The sequence below is a fragment of the Urocitellus parryii genome, chromosome 7 (genome assembly GCF_045843805.1).
Source record: "Urocitellus parryii isolate mUroPar1 chromosome 7, mUroPar1.hap1, whole genome shotgun sequence".
Classification (NCBI taxonomy): domain Eukaryota; kingdom Metazoa; phylum Chordata; class Mammalia; order Rodentia; family Sciuridae; genus Urocitellus; species Urocitellus parryii.
Genome location: NC_135537.1, coordinates 148,111,472 through 148,133,535, shown reverse-complemented (window position 1 = coordinate 148,133,535; position 22,064 = coordinate 148,111,472). Strand labels below are relative to the sequence as shown.

General features: G+C 43.8%; 1 protein-coding gene across 5 annotated transcripts in view; it reads right to left on the bottom strand.

Moving 5' to 3' along the window:
- Positions 1 to 457: 457 nt before the first annotated feature.
- Positions 458 to 22,064, bottom strand: part of Acaca (acetyl-CoA carboxylase alpha) — a 226,922-nt gene continuing 205,315 nt past the window's right edge. For all 5 annotated transcript variants that reach the window (XM_077801005.1, XM_026398068.2, XM_026398066.2 and 2 more), the window contains 4 exons: positions 13,609 to 13,763; positions 12,788 to 12,958; positions 4,981 to 5,117; positions 458 to 2,655 (listed from right to left, as the gene is read on the bottom strand). In XM_077801005.1, coding sequence (XP_077657131.1) covers positions 2,532 to 2,655; positions 4,981 to 5,117; positions 12,788 to 12,958; positions 13,609 to 13,763 — 587 coding nt within the window. In that variant the 3' untranslated portion in view covers positions 458 to 2,531. The remainder of the gene's footprint in view (positions 2,656 to 4,980; positions 5,118 to 12,787; positions 12,959 to 13,608; positions 13,764 to 22,064) is intronic.

Sequence of the window (22,064 nt, the reverse complement as noted above, 5' to 3'; positions counted from 1 at the left end):
CCAGGGACTGGGCTCCAGGCCCAAAGGCTCTTGGGCTGCGGTGGGCTCTGGAGCTGTTATCCTCACTGCACAGGCCAAGCGCCTTCTTCCCTGCCCTCAGCTGATTCTCTTTTGGGGGCCCCCCACCGAGGCCCCTGTCCAGCTCTCAGCAGGCAAGGTTTTCTATGGAAACTAAAGAGCTGCTTCTCAGCTGGGCACGGGCATTGGCGGCCTGGCAGATTCTACCTTCATTCAGGAAGAGACAGGTGGCAAGGCCAGCCCTTTGTGGCCTCCCCTGTTCATCCTTGTGTAAGGTTGGAGACAAAGGGTGTTGGGTGTCGCACCCCACCACTGAGCCCCCGTTACAGCCCTGCTGGAGGTGGAACAGATGGGTGGCTGGGCGTGGATTGAAATGACAAACTGTGGCTCTTCTACAAATGTTGAAGGTTTATTTCAACAAAATGTGAAAAGAGTTCATTTGACTGAAGCTCCTCACGTGGCGGCGGTGTGTCCACCGACTCCTCGCCAAGAGGGGAGCAGGCTGCATTGTGAACAGAGAAAGGTAACACAGCAAGCTCGGTTCCAGCGAGTCCTGGTCACTACGTCATTTCTTCTACCTCAGTAACCCCTCGTTGTCATGGGCTGTGGGAACATCCGACTGCTCACTTCTGCGACTCTTCCTGACTCTCCAAACAGACAATCCCTGTCCCGGGGAAGGGGGAGTAGGCACTACAGGGTTCTGGAGAGGAACCTTGTTCATTTAAATGTGTCATAATCGGGTAGGACAAGGGGCACTCAATGAGCACAACCCATGCCCACCCCCCACAGGTCAGGCATCCAGGGGAGGAAATGATTTTCTCTCACCTGTGGGCATATGGGATTTGACTTATTACAGAAAAGTGCAGAGGGATAATCTGGTCAGAGATGAATCCAGTTCTTACTTACAAGTGAGCAAACTAGCAAAAGTGCAAGCTTCTTCCTGGACTGGGAATTATCCTCCATTTTTTTCCTGCCCTTCTTGGAAAGTACCAAACACCTATACCCTTCAGCCGGGCAGCCTGAGGCCCCGACTCTTGGAGGGGGCCCGCTGCTATCCAGCCCTGTAGTGTTCCTCAGCAATCTAGTACTACTACGTTCCGCCGCTCTCTCTGTACAAGGAGAAGAGGGGGAGGCGGAACCCTTTCTTGTGACTTACAGGGTTAAGGCTCAAAACTAGCTTGTTCAGAAGTATTCATACCCCTGCTTCTACTGCATCTTAGTGATTTCCTCCTTGGTCGTCAGTGACAAATGCAATTAGCTGAGCTGTAGGAACTGATGCCACCCCAGCCCTGATCACCTGCCACTCTTGCTTTAGGAAAACCAATGGGGAATCAGTAAGCTCTTTTCTTGGATAAACTGGTTGTTGAAAATATGTTCTCTCCACCACCCCTGTGGAGGCCCCCGCTGCTGGCCGGAGAGGGACCAGAAAGCCTGGGGGATAGCAGCACCATGACTGAGTTGTGAGGGATCTTAAGGTCATGTGGAGTCCGTATTCCCTGGAAGCCTTCAAACAGCAGGAAGGCCAGTGCCTGGTGCTGGGAGCACAGCTGCCCCCGGGTCCTCCCAGCATCTGTGGGAAGGCCTGCTGCTGTGTACATTCAGGGAAGGAGACGAGGCCCAGGGAGGACAGAAATGTGGGCTGCTAGGAGAGATGCCCCAAAAATAGGGATGAGCGGTGCTACAGGCACTGACGGTTAGCTTCTTGCAACTGTCAAAGCTCCAGGCTTAACAGTGACAACCTTCCAGGTCCTAAGTAGAGCGACGTCTCCCTTCATGGCTACTCTTCCTGCAGCATGAGTGTGCATCGGGCAGAGGTGGCAGGTCAGCCACCATCCATGTATACTAAGAAAAGTTAATTTAGGGGCCTCAATCTTAGGTTAAGAATCACAACCTGGTCTATTTTCTTTTGCTCTTGGGTCATGGTTTCCCCTCATCTTTGAGTTCTGATAGAGCTTGCAGCAATTTTAGGCTCTGGCCTTTCTCCATAAGCAGAAATCTTGGTGTAGTTAAGTGGGGACTGGTTCCTCTCCAGTGCCTACTGTGTGCTGGGCAGAATGTGGGGTGATAAACAATGGACTTGAGGTTTCCTTCTCTCCTGGGCCCCAGCCCTCCTCTGCTGCCTGTGGCTGAGGCTCATGAGGCCGGGGGACTGCTAACTGCCTGAAAACTCCTCACACATCCCTGTGCCGGGGTCAAGGGGCTGTCGGGGCAGTGTAGTAAGAGCTCATGGTACCTGCTGTACCCTTCATTGCCTTCCGAGTCCTGTGTAGGGAGAGAGGACTGTTGATACAGCTGGGGTAATAAATACTGAACGGCGGGGTGGTTGTGATTGGGCTTTGTGATCCTATATCCCAGATGTCATGCATAACCTGAAACATTCAAGGGAAAGCAAAATGCCACTCTGTCTCCAGTGCTGGGTCTCCTGTGCCTTCTCATTACAGTGGATTCAGTTGTAAGAGGCAGCTGTAGCCCTCTTCTCCAGAGGCAGGGCAGGGATGGGCAGGAAGCTCTTCCTACGTGGAAGGGGAATCCATCGTGGAGAGGATCCGTACGACTTCTGCTCGCTGAGTGGGTGAGATGTGCTGGGTCATGTGGACGATGGAATCCATGGCAACCTCGGGATTGGCCTGTACCAAGCTGAAGCAGATTGAGGATGGTGAAAAGTGTCTCAACTGGGGCAGCTTTAGAACTGTCAGGCAGACATGCTAACATGGCCCACTGGCTTGCTTTCCTACATTAAAATGTCCTCAACAAGTCCAGCAACTTGGAAGGCTGAGGTAGGAGGATTGCAAATTCAAGGCCAACCTTAGCAACTTAGCAAGACACTGTCTGAAAATGAAAAGGGCTGGGGTATATATAGAGCACCCCTAGGTTTAATCCCCAGTAATGACAAAAAGAAAAAACAAAAACAAAAAAACAACAAAAAAACCCTCCAACTCTTGGTGGGGCTGTAGCTCAGTGGCAGAGCGCTTGCCTAGTACACATAAGGCACTGGGTTCAATCCTCAGCACCACATAAAAATAAACAAATAAAATAAAGGCATCTGTCCATCTACAACCATAAAACAACAAGTAGAGCACTTGCCTAGTGGGTATGAGGTCCTGAGTTCTATTTCTAATATCACAAACCAAACCCAAACCACCAGCATTGACAGAAATCTACATGAAAGGGGTGCCCTGGCTAAACCAGGGACAAATGACAGCAAAATAAATACAGTGATAAATTAGTGAAAACACAAATTCTTTTCTCTATACCAATAATGAATTTCTTTATAGAATCTGAGTGCTGACTCATCATTGGGAAGGGTGGCTGACACTGGAAAGTTATCATTTTGCAACTTCATTGTAAAGACTGGTTCATGCGGGGCTGGGGATGTGGCTCAAGCGGTAGCACGCTCGCCTTGTATGCGTGCGACCGGGGTTCGATCCTCAGCACCACATACCAACAAAGATGTTGTGTCCGCCGAGAACTAAAAAATAAAAATATTAAAAAAAAAAAAAAAAAAGACTGGTTCATGCAAGAATCACCAGTGGACATTAAGTCTAAGGGAAAATTTTGATGGTCATACAGATGTCTTGCTCCCCTTCAAAAGTGTCTTCCCATAGACTGCTCATTAAGTGCAAGGAGGGAAAATCAGTAATTATACAGTGGAGAAATTGAGTAAGATCTTGACCAGGTGATGGAAATCAAATCAAATCAGGAGTGGCAGATGAACACTGTGTGCCTCCAGATGGGGACTCTGTGAAGGCCACATCACATAACCACATTAGGCAATCTCAAAGTGAGCAATGGACTACAAATGGTAAATTTCTTTTCAGTGCTGGAGATGAAATCCAGGACTATGCACCTGCTGGGCCAGCACCCTCCCACCACACATCCCAGCTCAGATGGCAGGCTGAAGATAAAGTTTTTAAATTAATGTCAAATTTTCTATAGCTATGTACAAGAATATCTCAGCTGGGCATGGTAGCACATGCCTGTAATCCCAGTGGCTCCTGAGGCTGAGGCAGGAGGATTGCAAGTTCAAAGTCAGCCTCAGCAACTTAGTGAGACTCTGTCTCAAAATAAACAAAAACGGGGGTGGGGGGTGGGGGCAGGGAGTGGTGTTTGGATCGTGGCTCAGTGGTAAAGCACTTGCCTAGCTTGTGTGAGGCACTGGGTTAGATGCTCAGCACTATGTATAATAAATAAAAATAAAGTTCTATCAACAACTAAAGAAAAAAAAAATGGCTGGAGATGTGGTGAAGGGGTGAAGCGGCCCTGGGCTCAATTCCTGGTACTAAACAAACAAACAAAACTCTATTAGCACACAAATGATAAAAGCAAATGGGGTAATGTAAGTTATAGGTAAATTTAGGAGCAGATATATAGAGGGGTGTTTTCTAAAACTAAGAACAGTTTTGTAACTTTTCCACAATTAAATATTTCCAAATATTATGAAAATGCCCAAGCAGGTACCATACAGTTAGCTTTCCTTTCTCCCAGAATTTTCATCTGGTTCGAGTCTGTGTATTCAGAACTAACAGGTGTGTGCAACAAAACTAAGCTTTTATCCAGTTGAGATTACTAAGTGCCCTTGGGAACCAGAGAAAGAAATGTGTCTCAGGGCTGTATTGTATAGCAGTCTCCGACATCAAGAGACCACAAAAATTGGGGACATCATGTCATGATTTGTTCCAAACTTTCTATTCCAAAGAAACTAGTCCCTCTAGTGGGGCACTGTGGTGCATGCCTGTAATCCCAGTGGCTTGGGAGGCTGAGGCAGGAAGACTGCAAGTTCAAAACCATACTCAGCAACCTAGTGCGGTCCTAAGCAACTCAGTGAGACCCTATCTCTAAATAAAAATTTAAAAAGGGCTGGGGATGTAACCCAGTTTTTAAACGCCCCTGTGTTCAATCCCCCATTGAAAAAAGAAAAAAAAAGCCCTTGTAGTTCAGGTAAGTCTCCCTTGCTGGTCTCACCTGCGGATCTGCTTGAGCACGTAGTCTCTGCTGATGTATTTGATGTTCTCCTCTATCACTGACCGAACACCATCTTCTTCTGTCAGTTGTTTCTCCAGCCATTCCACCAGGTCCTTATTATTGTCCCATACATAGGCCTGCAAACAGTGACTCTTAGTGAAAACTGGGATCAGGCCAGGCCCCATCACCTGATCAATTACTGGAAAGTTTACTCCCAAAGCTTGATTAGTGTAAAAAATGCTGGCCATTGTAATAGGAGGAGACAGGGAAGTTGCACTTCCTGTTTCTCTCCTGTGAGCTGCACAGACACATTCAGATCCTCCAGCTGGGCTCTGCCAGGGCATCAGGATTCACCCCACACTGTTGCCAGATTTAGGGTAGCTACCTATGCTACAAAGGCTAAGAGATTCAATAACCTGACAGGTTTGAGAGAAATAGTTAATAGCTCACATGGCTTAGTAAAGTGTGACTGAGAAATTAGGGTAGTTTGGTTAATTTTTTTTTTCTTTTGGAGAAACTGAAACATAGTTCCCAAAGTGTGTCTCGGGTCCCAGCCAGGCCTGGCAAGTGAGGACCTGAACTGTGCCTTGGTCCTGCTGTGGAAGCCTCCTGCAGTCCAGCCACTGTTTCACTGAGACCCTGGAAGAAATCTCACTGCTACAGAAGAGCCACCACGACAGAAACCTGCCCCCATCTTATTAGCTATGAGAGTATGAAAAAGGGTTAGGAAGTCTACAACCCTGAAAGACTCAGTAAACCACTGCCTGCCTCCTGTTTTTCAAGATCATTTAGCTGAGTATTTCTTAGGTAGTTGACTACATAATAATTCAGGAGTGTGTTGGAAGCCTAATAGCCTTCTCCTTGCTCTCTTCTCCTCTCATTTTCTTTACAAATCATTTAGGAATCGTTTTGTTAATGGTTTCCGGAAAACCAAGTACCACCATTAGGGCTCATTCATATTTATGTCATTTTGTTTGGGTAATTAAACACAAAGCTCGTCATTTAAAGGTGCGCTATCCTTCTCTGTTATCACTAACGAAGTCAAAGTCAGAATGACAATGAGTTTTGCTGTAATTTAATAGGTGGGTACAGTGGAAACTAGAGGCTTCGGGGCTTGCCATGTGGCAAGAGGAAACCTGGACACAGGCAAGGACACAAGAGGCACCACTGCAACCACAGGGCCTATGAAGGCACCAAGGGGACATTCCCCTCACACCCTCCAAGAGGCCTCCGCAGCAGGAAAATAGGTCCTGGGCTGTTTTCAACCTGGTTCATGCCTTTAAAAACATGGTGTTAGCCGTTTGTGGTGGCGCACACCTGTAATCCCAGCTACTGGGGAAGCTGAGGCAGGAGGATCCCAAGTTGGAGGCCAGCCTGGACAATTGGCAAGGCTTCATTTCAAAATAAAATGACAAGGGCTGGGGACATGGCCCAGTGGTGGAGCACTTGCCTAGCATGCATGAGGCCCTTGGTTCAATCCCCGGTATGGCAAAACAAACGAACAACGTAGTTCTTTTCAGACTCTCACTTCCTAGTCCTAAATTAGCTGGCAAGTTAGCTGTGATTGGTTATTTACTATGTGCCACTTCACTGACTCTGATGTCTCTAAAAACCTGTAAGGAGCCCTTTACACATGAAGGATGCACTCCTAGGACTAGATACCAGCAGTGAGCTTTTTCTTGCTCTCTGTCCATTTCCTTTTCTGGCTCCAGATCTGCCCATCTCTACCTGTCATCACTGACAGATCAGCTCTTCTTCAGCTGGGATGGTGCCTCGTGACAGTGCGAACCTGAGGGAGCCAGACCACTTCTCTATGCCTCACAAAGGACTGAAGGTGTTTTGTTTGTTGGTGTGTGTGTGTGTGTACTGGGGATTGAACCCAGCCCTTTTTTTATTTTGAGGCAGGGCCTTGCTAAATTGCTGGGGCTGGCTGGGATTACAGGCATGGGCCATGGTGCCCTGTTCAACAGCATCTCTTGAGGCTCAGTGGCAGGGAAGTGTTTTGCTCCTAAGGAAAGGAAGTGCCACATCAATTACTACTGCCAAGGGGGAGATGGGTAGCACTGTTTCCCCCACATGTGGTTGTCTTAACTCACTCATGAGTTCTGGGATAAGGAGCCATATGGGGACAGACACACCTGGAGTCCAGACTCCAATCACTGCCATCTAAACTTCCACATTTCCATTTCTTTCTTTCCTTTTTTTTTTTTGGTGCTGGGGTTTTGAACCCAGGGCCTTGTGCTTATGAGGCAAACACTCTACCAACTGAGCTATATCCCCAGCCCTTCCACATTTCCATTTCTATCACTGGTAAAGTAGATTTCTCTATAGTTCCAAGATTTATACCTTCCCCTACTTAGAAAGATTTGGGGGGAGGGAAAAATAAAACAATGGATGCTTCTTGGATTTCAGGATGGGGGAAAAAACCAACTAGATTTACCCAAGAATCCCAAAGCCTTTAGTTTAGGAGAATATTTAATACTCTTATTAATCATTTTTAATCCGTTTGCTTTTAATTAAGAAACAGCATGATGCTTTCCTATCAACATATGCCAGGGAGCAGATTAATTGTGGCTTAAGATAACTCTCCTTGATTGGTGTAATGTATTAGCTAACGAGATGCCTGCTTCTAACGATGCTCAGACACTACACTGGAAAGCCAGCTACCCTCTAGAGAAAACTCTTCTGCTTTCCCCTCCTGCAGCCACAGAATATGCTAGGTGTTTAAACACTTAAGAAAGTTCCCAGACAAGATTAGAACAGCACATTCTAAGTTTTACAGTTGCTTGAAAATATGGGCCCTATATATGGAACTGCTGTTCATGTAAATAGGTTCACTGGATGACAGCTGTCAAGCCCCAACCCCTATAAAATGTAGGTCACAGCCCAGAGTGCACAAAGGCAAAAGGGCTGCAAGTCCTAATCCATGTGTTTAGCACGAATAAACAAATGCGCCTCCATGGCCCTGGTTTTCAGACCTGGTAGGGCTTCATATGCTGTTGTGAGCTAACATGTCCCAGCTGGGTTCTCTGGAGTTTACAACTCCTTGCCTGGCCTCTTTAGAATGTCTTAAGACATTCTAGCCATCTAGGACAGGGATTCCAGTTCCAGGAAAAAAGCTATCATCACTTCTCTCTTTAGAATTAGGAAAATGTGACTGATATTCCCAGTATTTCAGTGTCGATCGATCGATCGATCTATTTATTCATTTATTTATATATTTATTTTTTAGTTATAGGTGAACACAATATCTTTATTTTATTTTTACGAGGTGCTGAGGATCAAACCCAATGCCTCACGCATGCTAGGTGAGCACTCTACCACTGAGCCGCAACTCGAGCCCTCAGTGTGGATTTTAAATAAGTGTGAAATGATGGGTGGCTAACCTTATGACGGGCCTGCACTTATATGTCACCTGCCTGATATGCCAATCAGACATTTTAATACCAATAAAGACACTTTCTCTCTGAAACAATGGAGGAGTATCTTAGGCTCTACTCAGCCTCATATTATATGTAGTAGTCTAGCTTACAAAAATCTACATACCCTGTTTGGAAAGTTTGGTTTCTAAAAGCTGTTAAGCCCGCTGTGCGCAACGGTATAGCAGAGCCAAGGAGTGAGCCATGATCGCCACACCCTACAAAGAACTCACCTTGTGAGCTTTTTAGAGACACCTCCAGCTGGGAAAGTTCCTTGCAGTTCTCACCTAGACTCACCTAGGAGCCACCCAGTGCAGTGGGACGCGATGACACATACATCCCTGAGCAAGTGCATATTTTGGAAAGACATTTCAATATGCCTCCACTTATAAGCCTTACCTATACAGGAAGCAACGTGATTTTTTCAGAGGCTCTGGAATACAGCAGCAAAAGGCCACATGGGCCAGAGTGGCTTGCTGGACTCCCATCTCCTGAGAGCCACCTTGCCCCAGGCCCATGATAGGGCCAAAGCAGCACTTTCCTGGTTGTGCCTTACCTCCTCCCTTTCTGCTTCTACACAAAAAGTATGATTAAGTGACTCTATCAATGGGGCTTTTTCCTATTATCCTCACAAGGGCTACCTATCTGGAGCTCTGGAATATGGGTAAGTGAGTAGCCATCTGGAAAGTAACAGTACCTGAAGGCACTAAGCTGTGGGAACATGACAGCCAGCCAAATCAGAGTTTTCACCCAGCATCCCTACTGCCCATTAACACTGTGAAGTCACACACCTCTGTTGTTACTTTCAGCTTCTAATACACTGTGCTGAGGCCACTGTGCTTTGTGCTTATGTAGCCTGAACTTACTGAGCCTTGTGAATCGTGAATGTCACTCCCATTTTACATATGAGGAAATGGAGATTCAAATAATATGCCCAGCAGTAAATGGCAAAGCTGGGCTCCCAAAGGTTTGTAAGATTCCAAAACCCACATTCTTCTCCTTGTTCTAATCTCAATTTCTACTACTGAAGGGGAGGACCAATCAGCCTGTTTGAAAAACTACGTACCTCAAATTATGAAAGTAAGAAATCAAGACAGAAAACATGTCCATGAAACAAATGTGCGCCACACACTTACAAACCAATTTAAACCACTGTTCTTGTTATTGTTTTCAGGGAGCTGTAGTGGTGCTTTGCTTCTGCCTGCAGTGAACCATAAACTTTACCATTTCCTACAATAGGACTGTCCCAGTGGATCCAAACAGAATACCATAATTCATGGTAACGGATACCTCTAAGAGAAACAAAAGAATTACACTTCTCAGTTATATAACATCAGTGTCTTTAATTTTTTGTCCTCGAATCTCCTTTTTAGGATTAAGATTAAGAAAACAAATTCTCTAGGAAAAAAGAACACACGGCATGGCTAGTAGATGCCTATCACTACATGTCCTTCCCCACGGTCACCACAGTAAGGATTAGAGGGTCACTTCTTGGTGCAAAGCGAGGGTCTAGACTTAGACACTTTCTGCACTTGAGAGACACAGCATATTAGACACTTTCTGCAACTTGAGAGACATAGCATATAAAATCTGTCACTGTTTGAAGAACCAAAAAAAAAAAAAAAAAAAAAAGGTTTTAAGCGGTTTCCTAACAAGAAGCAGATTCTACAGCAGCCCTTCAGAGGCGGCCCGGTGGCTTCTGAACACTGCAACACTCTCTTCTCTCAAGGGCGCTGCAGATTTTATCACCCACCCCACACTAAACTAGGTCCTGCTGAGCCTGCAGAATATGGAAGGAGGTTTCAAAGCCATATGCCCTGACTTCAGAGGATCACCCGTCCTTACTGTCTCTCCTTGCTATCCCCTGGATGGAGAATTCTGGAGGATGCTGTCTTTTGTAGACTGGAGGATGCTGTCTTTTGTACACTGGAACAAGAATTGAGAAATTGTCTCAATTCTTGGGTATGATTGGTTCCCAGTGCTCAGCCTCTTCCTGGGCTATGAGACTGGAGGTGTCTCCTGTACTTGTTCTAGCCGGGAGCCTGTGCACATATAGTCAACTGTTCTCTCCACTGGTAAGAGATGGCAATGACCTGTTTCTTCAGACACACTGTCCCCCTGGGAGCAGGATGCTAAGGAGCAAGCGAGGGGCCTATCTACTCACTTCACGCTTGGGGGGAAACTATTCCTTCTCCTCATCCTTGTGCCTACTGAGGCTGTGCACGTCCATTAGTGACTAATGCGGTAGGAAGCGACTCGGGCCTCTCCTGGCCACACACACACACACACACACACACACACTCCATTTACCTAGCCGGCCACTCTTAACTGGAGAACAACCTCTTATTTTACACTTGCGTGACTTTCACTGCCAACTTCCACTAGAAGCTGCCAGTAGCCACTGACAAAATTGTCTCACTCAATTATGATGCCACAGGCTGACCTTAACCTGAACCAAATGTCGGAGAAGGCTGCGCTCCCCTGCTGCGTATCTGAAATATTTATCCAAAGAAGCTTTTCAGTCGTAAAGAAATGGGCAGACTTAACACAAAGGTGAATCTTAGAAGCACCCTACTGCACTGGCTTTAAAAACCAACAGTGAATCCTGGAGTTCCTTGCTGAGAATGATTAGCAGAGGCTTCAGGCGACATTTTCCAGAAAGAAGCCAGAGTGCCCCTTTCTGTAGGCCAAAACCCTTCAAGCCACCACCCTCGGGCAGCCAGCCCTCCATCAATACTCTAACCTGGTAGTCACCAAAGGTTTTGATTACAGAGCTAACAGAAAGACAGAAAAGTATATTTTTAGCACATACTATCAATATTCTGATAAAATATATACCAACACAATTTAATCCATATACTAACTGTTAGCTGCTAATAAAGGTTAACTTTTTTGTGTTCGGTGTTGGGGAATAAACACAGGGCCTTGTGTATGCTAGGCAAGCAGTAGACCACTGAGCTACAACTCCAGTCCCTACTTTCTTTCTTTTCTTTTTTTGGTACTGGGATTGAACCCAGGGGTGCTTAACCACTGAGTCACATCCCTACCCCTTTATAATAATTTTTTGAGATAGGGCCTTGTTAAGTTGCTACAGCTGGCTTTGAACTTGCAATCCTCCTGCTTCAGCCTTGAGTCACTGGGATTACAGGTGTGCACCACTGTACCCAGATTTAGCTTTTTCTTCCCATCCTTAGTGTGCCCTATCTTACACACATTGCTATTCCAGGGCCAAATGCAAGTGTGTCTGCTATGTCATCCTGGCCTCCGACCTGCCCCATCCCTAACCACGAGACAAGAGCACCAGGAATGCCATCCCAGGGGCCTGCTTTATGGCATGCATACTTCCTATGGAATCACCCTGAGAAGATGCTGGATTCCCAGTTCCTTACATGCAGGCTGGACATTCCCTCCCATCTCTCACTTAATCAGATCTTTCGTTGTAGTCTGTAGCATCTCCTCCTGCCAAAGTACTATCACATTCTATTAGCCTTCCTGCTTCTACCCCACTTCTATTCCATCCTCCACAGCTCCCCAAGTAGTGTTTCTAAAACAGAAATCAGAGCATATCATTCTGCTGCTTAAAATATCTCAGTAGTTTCCCACAGACCTCAGGATAAAGTCTAGACTCCTCAATAGTATATTCAGGGCCTTGTGATCAGCACCCTAACCCCAACCCTTCTTATCCAGCACTTGATCTCTGAACCATACTGAAATATTTGCTCTATGCATGCATACTGCTTTTGCTATCATGCACTGGAACATTCTTCCTACCCCCTGCCCCCCGCCACCAATCCAACCTCTCCCATTCCCACTTTGTTTTTGAGTCTCTGCTGAGATATTACTTTCTCCAGAAGTATTCTCTGTCTCTCCTCCTTCCCCAAGGTTGGATGTCTTCTCTTTGACTATGCTATCTGCTGTGTTTAGTGCAGGACCTCTTGACTCATTTGACTCCCTCAAGAGATAAGATCTGTGTGGGACCTGGGGATATAGCTCAGTTGATAGAGTGCTTGCCTCACATGCACAAGGCCCTGGGTTCTCAAGCCCCAGCACCACCACCAACAACAAAAACCCCAATAAAAACAAGGCCCTGGGTTCAATCCCTAGCACAACAACAAAAATCGGTGTGGACAGGGTCCTACTGGTATCTAGGAATGTTGTGTTCATAAAGATTTGCTGAATGACTTCATGAGCTGCAAAATATGTCCTCTCACCTCTTCTAATAAGATATCAGGAATGTTATTGGCTATGTGTATATGGGAAAAAGGACTTAGGCCTCTAGGATTCCTTTCCATTCCTGCCCTTCAAGGCCTGTAGATTCTTACATGAAGAGCCTGCAACCCTCACGTGGGGATGAGAAGCACATGAAGGCTCCTCTGGTGACCACCTACCTTCACTGTTCCTTCTACTTCCACAAACCAACGCCTTAACATGGCCTGAATCTGGCCATCGGTTAGCTCAGGGTTGGCATTGTGGATTTTCTTCTTGACCAGGTCCTCCAGCAGGAGACGTCTCAGCCGCCAGTAAAAGAAGGTTCGGGATGTTTTCCAATCCAGGATGTCCTATATACAGTACAGATAAGAGTAAGCTTACTCAACACAACCCTAATCTCTGTTCAGCACTCGGTCTAGAGGGAACACCACAGGCATAAAAACCTACTCTTGGGCTGGGATGTAGCTCAGTGGCAAAGCATCTGCCTTGCATTCACAAAGCTCTGGGTTCGCCCTGCTGACTACAGCATGGTACACAGCTTTGGGCCTGGCAACTGCTCAGCCCACACATCACTGAGAGGTTCTGGGGAAAAGACTGGAAATTCCCAGATAGCCAGAGAGAGAGAGAAACTGGTTTTGAGAAAACTGCTCAGATGACTTGCATGCACCTCAAAGATGAATTAACTGCTGTGGAAACTTGATTCTATAGTAACCCACAGCCAGAGGACCATAGGCAACTGTCACCAGTGAAGGCACATGTGCCTCAGTTTCCCACCAGTGAAATGAACCTGGCGTCCTGAGGAATCCATGGAAACCTAAATCATACATTGCTTTGGGATGACAATGAAAAAAGGAAAAGTTAAAAAAAAAAAAAAAGGAACTCATTTGCACAAGCTCTTTTAATCTGACCCTAACAGCTCCCTGCTTGTGGGCCTGGGAGCAAGGCACACTTACTTGTGGGTCTTTGACAAGTAGGGAGAAGTGGCAACCATTGTACTTACGTTAATAACACCCTTCTCCTGCATCCGGCCTGGTGTGTCGTGCAAGTCAGCAAACTGCACGGCTACCTGGTGGTAAATGGGAATCAGGAATTCCTCCCGCTCCTTCAGCTTGTTTTCCAGCTCCTTCCGCTCAGCTGGGCTTAGCTCGGGGGTGCCTGCAATTAGAGAAACCTTCCTGTCACACTCTGTGGTGATCAGGAATCTGCACAGAAGCAGCCGCAGTCCTCGGAAGCTCAACGTCACCCTGCCTTCTTCCCTCTGGGACCTGGCTCTCCATTGTCTTCATGACCTCTTTGCTGTATAACATGACTCTATAAGATGCCTGCCCTGTCTTTACTTTGCCACAGGAAGCCCAAATGCCACCTTTTCTCTTTGGAGGTCACAAGTATGAAAGCAGTGATGGCAGCCTGGTTCCCAGGCCTCTCTCCGAGCAGGTGCAAACAACCACAAAGAGGCCTGCACCTCTCATCAGCTCGATGACTAGCAGCCAGGCCCCTCCATCCCCCACAGGCCACGACCGGCACTCTGACACCTTGCCTATCCTTGCTGACCAGTGTCAGAGCAGACAGACTATTCTGACTGTGGGGTGTGACAGGACAGCTCTCTCAGTGTTCAGAGCATAAACTAGCAGCTCTAGTTTTCCCATGTCCACACTGGTATGTACCTGAATAACTGCTGAAGTTGTAAGCTACAGCATCCTACAGTTTCTAATCTTAGGTTTGGAAATGCTTAACCTCAAATTAGTAAAAATCCAATCTAATTAGAGCCAGATCCGTGTGTCTTGGGTCAGTTCAGTGGATTAGCCTCTGGCCTCCCACCTGGACTGCTACTGACTGAGGCAACCCCTGACCAGAGTGACAAAGACATTAGTTCTTGGGTTAAAAAAGAAGGAAGAGGAAAAAACAAAAAGGCAGTTCACAAACCCCAGTTGGATTACTGAGCATATAAATCCATAGTCCCCTCACTCAACAGAGAGGAGACTAGAATTCCTTATAATAAGGAGACCACCCCCTCCAATCAATAGTGTCCTAGTAGAGGTGTTGCTATGTTGGACTTTTCTTCCTAATTACTTTCAGAATGGGATTTGCAATCAATACTGAAAATTTAGCTGCCTGCCTAGTAAGGAGGAGTAAGTCTAGCTGAAGGAGCAATAGGTGACAGGCCCTGGTGTTGGGGACAACCTGATGTGCTTTGTCACAAAAGCTGACAACTACATGAGCACAGGTGATGTGATGCAGAAGAGAAAGGTCTATTGCAAGCATGCCTGTTTCAGAACAGGCCTTGTTTTTAATGCCACCATGAATCATAAGCCATAAACAGCCTTGGGCCGCTGAGTGCGCCGTAAGTATTCTACATGAACGGCGCTAACAGAACAGGGATGTACTTATAGCTTCTTTTTATGAATTTTTTGGATGCTCAATTCCCCCTCCTCTCCCCTTTTAAAAACCCATTAGTATTTTAAAACTATCAAAGGGGGGCTGGGGATATAGCTCAGTTGGTAGAGTGTTTGCCTCGCATACACAAGGCCCTGGATTCAATTCCTAGTACCACTACCAAAAAACAAAACAAAACAAAAACAGAAAACTGTGATGAAGGGTTGAAGGGTGCCAGAAAAGTATCTTTTCTTCAGCTTTCACACAATGGATACTTCAAAAGCCTTCCTTTAAAAACAGGTAAATAGAATGACCACACTGAACTCCACACCACGGGTTGATACCATGGACCATTCATTCCAGTGTGGCCCTGCCCGGAGAACTGACTGGAAGTGGGTGACAGGTGTCTTCTGAGATGAGACTTTCTTAGTTAGAATGCCCTTGATAGGGAAGCAAATGTGTTTCCTTCTCCACTGAGAAGAACCAAGATCTCATTGGAGAAATGGCTGATTACAGGGCTGCAGAAGGAAAAATATAAGATGAGCCCAGAACATGTGACAAAAAGCAAGGAAGCAGTTGGTTGAGAAATGTAAGAAGGATGCAGATGCCAGTTTGAATATGTTCTGCTGGCTAAATCAGATGGTTTGAACACTAAAATAATAATAATTGTGAGAATATCTATGAAGTAAGAATCTTCATATAAATAATTAAATGGTAGATAAAGGAAGAGGAATGCTCTCCCTTTCAGTAGAATAATAATTAAAACAGAAGGAATGATGAAATTAGAAAATTACCACTTTATAACCATCATTGTAATTGATTCTGCTAAGACTCATCAATGGATACTAAAACTAGTGAGGGGCAGTTTGATGAGGAACAGAGTCTTCATAAAGTCTTAAAGTATCTTTTTACAAATCACTTATTAAGAAAAGGAAAATGGGCTGGGAGAGTGGTGCATGCCTGTAATCTCAGTAACTCGGGAGGCTAAGACAGGAGGATTGCAAGTTTGAGGCCAGCCTCAGCAACTTAATGAGATCCTAAGCAATTTAGAGAGGGCCTAAGCAACTTAGCGAAACAAACAAACAAACATAGGTTCAATCCCCAGTATTCCCACCCACCACCCCCTGCAAAAAAAAAAAAAAAAAAAAAAAAAAAAACCAAAACAATAGACGGGCTAAGGAACTGAACAGACACTTCATAGAAGAAGAAATACACTCAATCAACAAATGTATGAAAAAGTGTTCAACATCTCTGGCAATTAGAGAAATGCAAATCAAAACTACATTAAGATTTCATCTCATTCCAGTCAGAATGGTAATCATCAAGAACACAGGCAACAATAAATGTTGGTGAGGATGTGGGGGAAAAGGTACACTCATACATTGCTGGTGGGACTGCAAATGGGTACAACCATTATGGAAAGCAGTATGGAGATTCCTCAGAAAACTTGGAATGGAACCACCATTTGACCCATCTATTCTACTTCTCGATTTATACCCAAAGGACTTAATATCAGCATACTACAGTAATGCAGTCATGTCAATGTTTATAGCAGCTCAATTCACAATAGCTAATCTATGGAACCAACTTAGGCGTCCTTCAATAGATGAATGGATAAAGAAAATGTGGTATATACATTCAATGGAATATTACTCAGCTTTAAAGAAGAATGAAATTATGGCATTTGTCAGTAAATGGATGGAGTTGGAGAATATCATACTAAGTGAAATAAACCAATCCCAAAAAACAAAGGCCAAATGTTTCTCTAATATGCAAATGCTAATTCTCAATGGTGGGGAGCACTAGAGAAGAATGGAGTTACCTTAGATTAGGTAGAGGGAAGTGAAAGGAGGAGAGGAGAGAAGATGTGGGGATAGGAAGGATAGTAGAACGAAATAGGCATTATTACTTTATGTATATATGTGACTGCATGACCAATGTGATTCTACAAGATGTACACTCCCATCTATGTATGATATATCAAAGTGCATAAAGGCAATCTACTATCATTAATAACTACTTAAAACAAATTTAAAAATCTAAAAAAGATAAATAAAACAAAAGGGGAAATGGTAACTTTACAGTGAATTAACCTAATGAATACAATCTTAAAAGTAATTTGTCACCATCATCAATAACAGGACATACTGGCATCGTGTGCCTCCTGACGCAGTGTGCTAGGAAGAACAGAATAGCATTTCTCCAATATTCCTGCCCAAAATACAGAATCTGAACCAAACCATGAGGAAATATAAGACAAACACAAACTAAGGGGCATGCCTCAAAAAGTGGCCTGCACGCTTTAATGTTAAGATCATGAAAGACAAAGGTTGAAGAATTATTCCAGTTTAAAGGAGACTAAAAATTCATGACAATGAACTGTAATGTGTCGTTTAGGATTTGATTTTAGGCCCAAAGAGAAAGCTATAAAAGATATTATTGGGAAAGCTGGTAAAATTTTAATATGAATCATGGATTAGATAATAGTATGGTATCAATGTTTATAGTTCCTGATTTTGATAAATGCATTACAGCTATGTAAGAGAAAGTTGTGTTCTTAGAAACACACACTAAATACTTATGGATAAAGGAGCATGAGGCCTACAGATTATTCTTTAATGTTTCAAAAAAAATGTGTGTGGCAAGTGAGAGTGAACACATGCACATGCTCATGAGCATGCACAAGTGATAAAGTGAATGGGGCAAGATGTTAAAAATAGGTGGATTTGAGAAAGACACCAGAAGTTGCTCTGTATTATTCTTGTCACTTATGAAATTGTATCAAATGAAAAGTTCTAAAAAAATCAGCAAAGCTTGGGGAGAGGGGCAGTTCCTAGCTATCTAATGCAGAAAATCAATATCAAAGTTAAAGAGCTGAGGATGTGGCTCAGTGGTAGAGCATCTGTCTGGCATATGTAAGGCCCCAGGTTCAATCCTCAGCACTTAAAAAAATATATATTTGCAGGGTACTAGACAACATTGTACATGCTTTAAATCTGTTGGCTCATTTAATTGTCACAATAATTTTACGAGATTGGCATTCTCATTGTCCCCATCTTACAGGTGAAAAAACAGGCATTGAGAATTTATGTAACTTGCCAAGGTCACAAAGCGAGAAGTGACAGAGCCAGGACTCAAATGAAGTTTGGCCCCCAAAGTTTTTCAACATCATATCACGATCTCTACTTGCTCACTTGAGGTGGAAGAACAGCACTGCAGGAGTAGCACCCTTTCCATTTCAGAAAAGGCTTAATGATGCTGGCCAGACTCCTGTCTGATAAAGCTGACTCTCCATCTTAATCCCATTCCATAAAGGAGGCCAGGACAATATCTCCAATAATTCCCACCCACTTGGTAGGTCAGATGCAATGCTCTATGCAGGCCTTAGACTTAAGTAGCTTCTCTTATTACTGCAGATTAATAATTAATACAACAGCAGCCTTGCTGGGGGCCAAGAGATGGCAGTATGAGGGTCATGGTGAAACAGGGAGTTTCAAGCCTTTTCAGCATTCTCACTCTGCATAAACAATTGACACTGAGCTTAAAGGCACATATATATGTATGTAGATTAGACATAGCACCATTTATTGAGTGTTTTCTGTACTGCATTCAAATCTTTCAGGAACACATATATCTCATTAGTTACAACACACAATTCAGACCTAGGTCTGGTCACCTGTTAACACTGTCATCAAGCCAGACATCTCAACATAACTAAGCATTTTCCATGTTGCTACACATATCATCTGTGATCCTGATAAGAACCCAATCTTATGGGTTATCTATTTTACAAGCAAGAAAATGGAGGCACTGAAATGTACAGTGACTCCCAAAGACATGTGCCACATGCCTATAATCTCAGTGACTTGGGAGGCTGAGATAGGAGAGTTGCAAGTTCAAGACCAGCCTCAGTAATTTAGTGAGGCTCTCAGCAACTTAGTGAGACCCTGACTTAAAAGGACTGGGAGTATGCGGTAAAGTACCCCTGGGTTCAATCCCCAGTACTGCAAAAATAATAATAATAATAATAATAACAACAACAACAACAACAACAATAACAACAAACTATATTAAAACTTTGAAAGAATAACAAATACCTCTAATGCTCTGGCCCACTTTACTATTATTTTTTTAGTTGTCGATAGACCTTCATTTTGTTTATTTATTTATTTATATATATGCAGTGCTGAGAATCGAACACAGTGCTTCACACATGCTAGGCAAGCGCTCTGCCACCGAGCCATTCCCCCAGCCTGCTCTGGCCCTCTTGAAAGTAGGAAGACCACAAAGCATTTCCCAAAGGCTACCTTGTTTCTTTCTTTCAGAGATGCCTCTGATCACAACTGAAGACCTACCTCAGCAAAATAAAGCAAAGACAGAAGTAGAAAATGTATGTGTTTTAAAATGTATATAAGAAAGCCAAGAATTTGTGTGCTTTGTTTTAGGGGAAAAATGGTTTTTTAAAATTTTGTTTTCTAAAAACAAAAGGCTGCTCTTCAGCTAGCTAGTTATACCCTTGTGTTGCGCACTGAGGGCCCCTCTCTCCTTGTACAGCAAAGCAGCCAGCCCCGGTAATGATTTAGGGGAGATTAACAAATATGTCAATGTCTATTTTCTGCTTAATTTAAAAGCGGCGTCTATAAAGATTTTTGACTTCTGAACCCTGTTCTCCTGAAAGAAAGAAGGTAAGAATGAGGAGGGGGATAAAGAGTGATTATCCTATCATTGATCGTTTGTCAGGAGCATTTCTTATTCACTGGACTATTGTAAAAAGCTAAGCTCTCGATCAATCCTGTAAGCTCCCTGTACAATTAAATATCTTGGAATGGTTTTCTTTCTTTTCCAGCCAGATTGCAGGGCCTCAGGGTTTTTAGGAAACCAAGTCGGTGTGTATGCCTGTGTGTGTGTGTGTGTGTGTGTGCATGCGCACGCACATGTGTGTAAGAATATGCTACAGAGAGGAAAAGCCATTCTTCCCTAGAATCCTACTTCAGGCAAAGGCTAAAACGAGAGAAGAAAGGTGGGTTGCTCTTATCCTTTCCTATCAACATAAGAAGTCACCATGAAATACTCAAAATGAAAACCTATCATTAAATTTTTTTAAATGTAAAGAGCTAAACACAGAAGAGGCATCCATCACGAAGCTGATCAAGTATGAGGAGCCAACACTGAGATATTACTATGCTGGTACTTTAGTACTTTTCATCTTATTTAATCCTCACATCAACCTTAAAGATCACTACCCTTATAGATGAGGAAACTGAGACACAAAAAAGTACTTTGTCCAAGGCCATGAAGCCAGGAAGTGTAGAGCTGGGACTTGGGCCCAGGTAGTCTGGTTTAAGAGCCCAGGTTCCTTAAACAAAACTTCTTAAACTGACCTGCAAGTCCCCCAAACACAGCAGCCCAGTTAGGTGTGCCTTGAGTCAGAATACAAGGCAGAGCCAAATCTCCTCCATGGGGTCAAAGCTGGAGAGAAATTCCTGGAGTAGCTGATTTCCACAATAGGAGGTGTTTTTATCAGCCCTGAAACTGAGGGAGGGGAGGGAGCCACCCCAACCTACATATAAGCAGACCTTGTCCTAGGGAGCAGCATCTAAGGGAGGTGAGACCTTTGAAGCTTAAAATAAAAATCAGACTGGTAGACTAAAATTCTCAGTTCAGCCAAAGGCACTAGGTGACCTTGTAGGTATCTTTCCTTCTCTGAGCTCAGTTCTTCATTTATGTAACAACAATCCTAATCTAGCAAACAGGGAAATGTTTTTATTAAAAAAAAAGTAACATTAAAGTGTTTTTAAAAGCATTCTTAACTTTTCTTTAAGTTAAACTATGAAGCCTATGTAAATTTAAACCTAATTTTAACTTTTATGGGCCCTTCTTCTTTCCCTTAAAAAAGCGATTTGCTTTGATTGGTTAAATACATATGACACTAGAGCTAAGAGTTAGATCACCTTCTGCACAAAGCACCCAAATGTCTCAGATATTAAAACATACATGCATACTTCAACCTTGAGACTGAAAAATCAACATAAAAAAAGACTGGAATCTTATTAAGATTCAAAAGTACAAACATAAGTAGCTGTTTAAAAGATCTATGTAATCACATTTTCTATGTTGAAAGAAATTTCTCTACAAAGATAGTAAGAGTGAAAAAAAAAAATCCTGCAAAACTACTTCTGTATCCATAACAGGTGTGCCTTTCTTTACACAAAAGCATTCTTGAAAAACTGCGTAAATCAGATCCTGTTTTAAATGCCTTAAGGGAGCTATTTAGAAGGAACCCTGCAGTGAATCCTTTGGTATAGCAAATAATCCTTTTGTAATGGGAATAATTTCTCCCAATGTATCTAGTTTTTTTAAATCCCATTTTCATATATCTGCTTTTCTTCAAAGGGGGCCATACCTATCTAAATACAACTGCATTTGCATATTGATTTTAACAGCAATCTTCTTGAGGGATGTTTAACTCTAAAGTTCCTTGCAATATTGTTAGTGCTTTGATGTTCATATTTAAAAAATCACTACAGTAAACCCAGAGATTTCCAACTAGAAATAAAAACATTCATTACTCCCTCTTCATTCTTACCCCTGTGCCCTCACACAAACATATCCACACAAAGAACTCAGAAACAGCACAGGATTCTCTAAGTTCTGGAAGAGAACTGCCTCTACAATCTTTATTATTTCCCTTCCCTAATTTACTCTCCCTAAATGTGACAGATAAGAATACAGGTATCTGAGTCAGTTGAGATTGAGTGGGGAATAGGGTCTCAGACATTTTCTGACGATAGCTTTCAGGCAGGGAGAAACTTGGGTTCACTCTAACAAAATGCTTGCCAAGTCTGGGGCCTAACACAATTGGGAATCACTGCTTCCTAGAAGGGACATGACCAGGTGCTTTTATAAATACAATCAGATTAAGGGATCCAACTACAAAGACCACTGTCTTCTTCCTAGAAAATGTTGTCACCATCACACTAAATTACCTCAAGCAAAAGAGCTTTTGAATTTAAGTGAGGAGGTGGGTTTTCAGCTGTTGCCAACTTAGGGCAGGAGGCAGGATCCCCCATCTACCCTCATGAG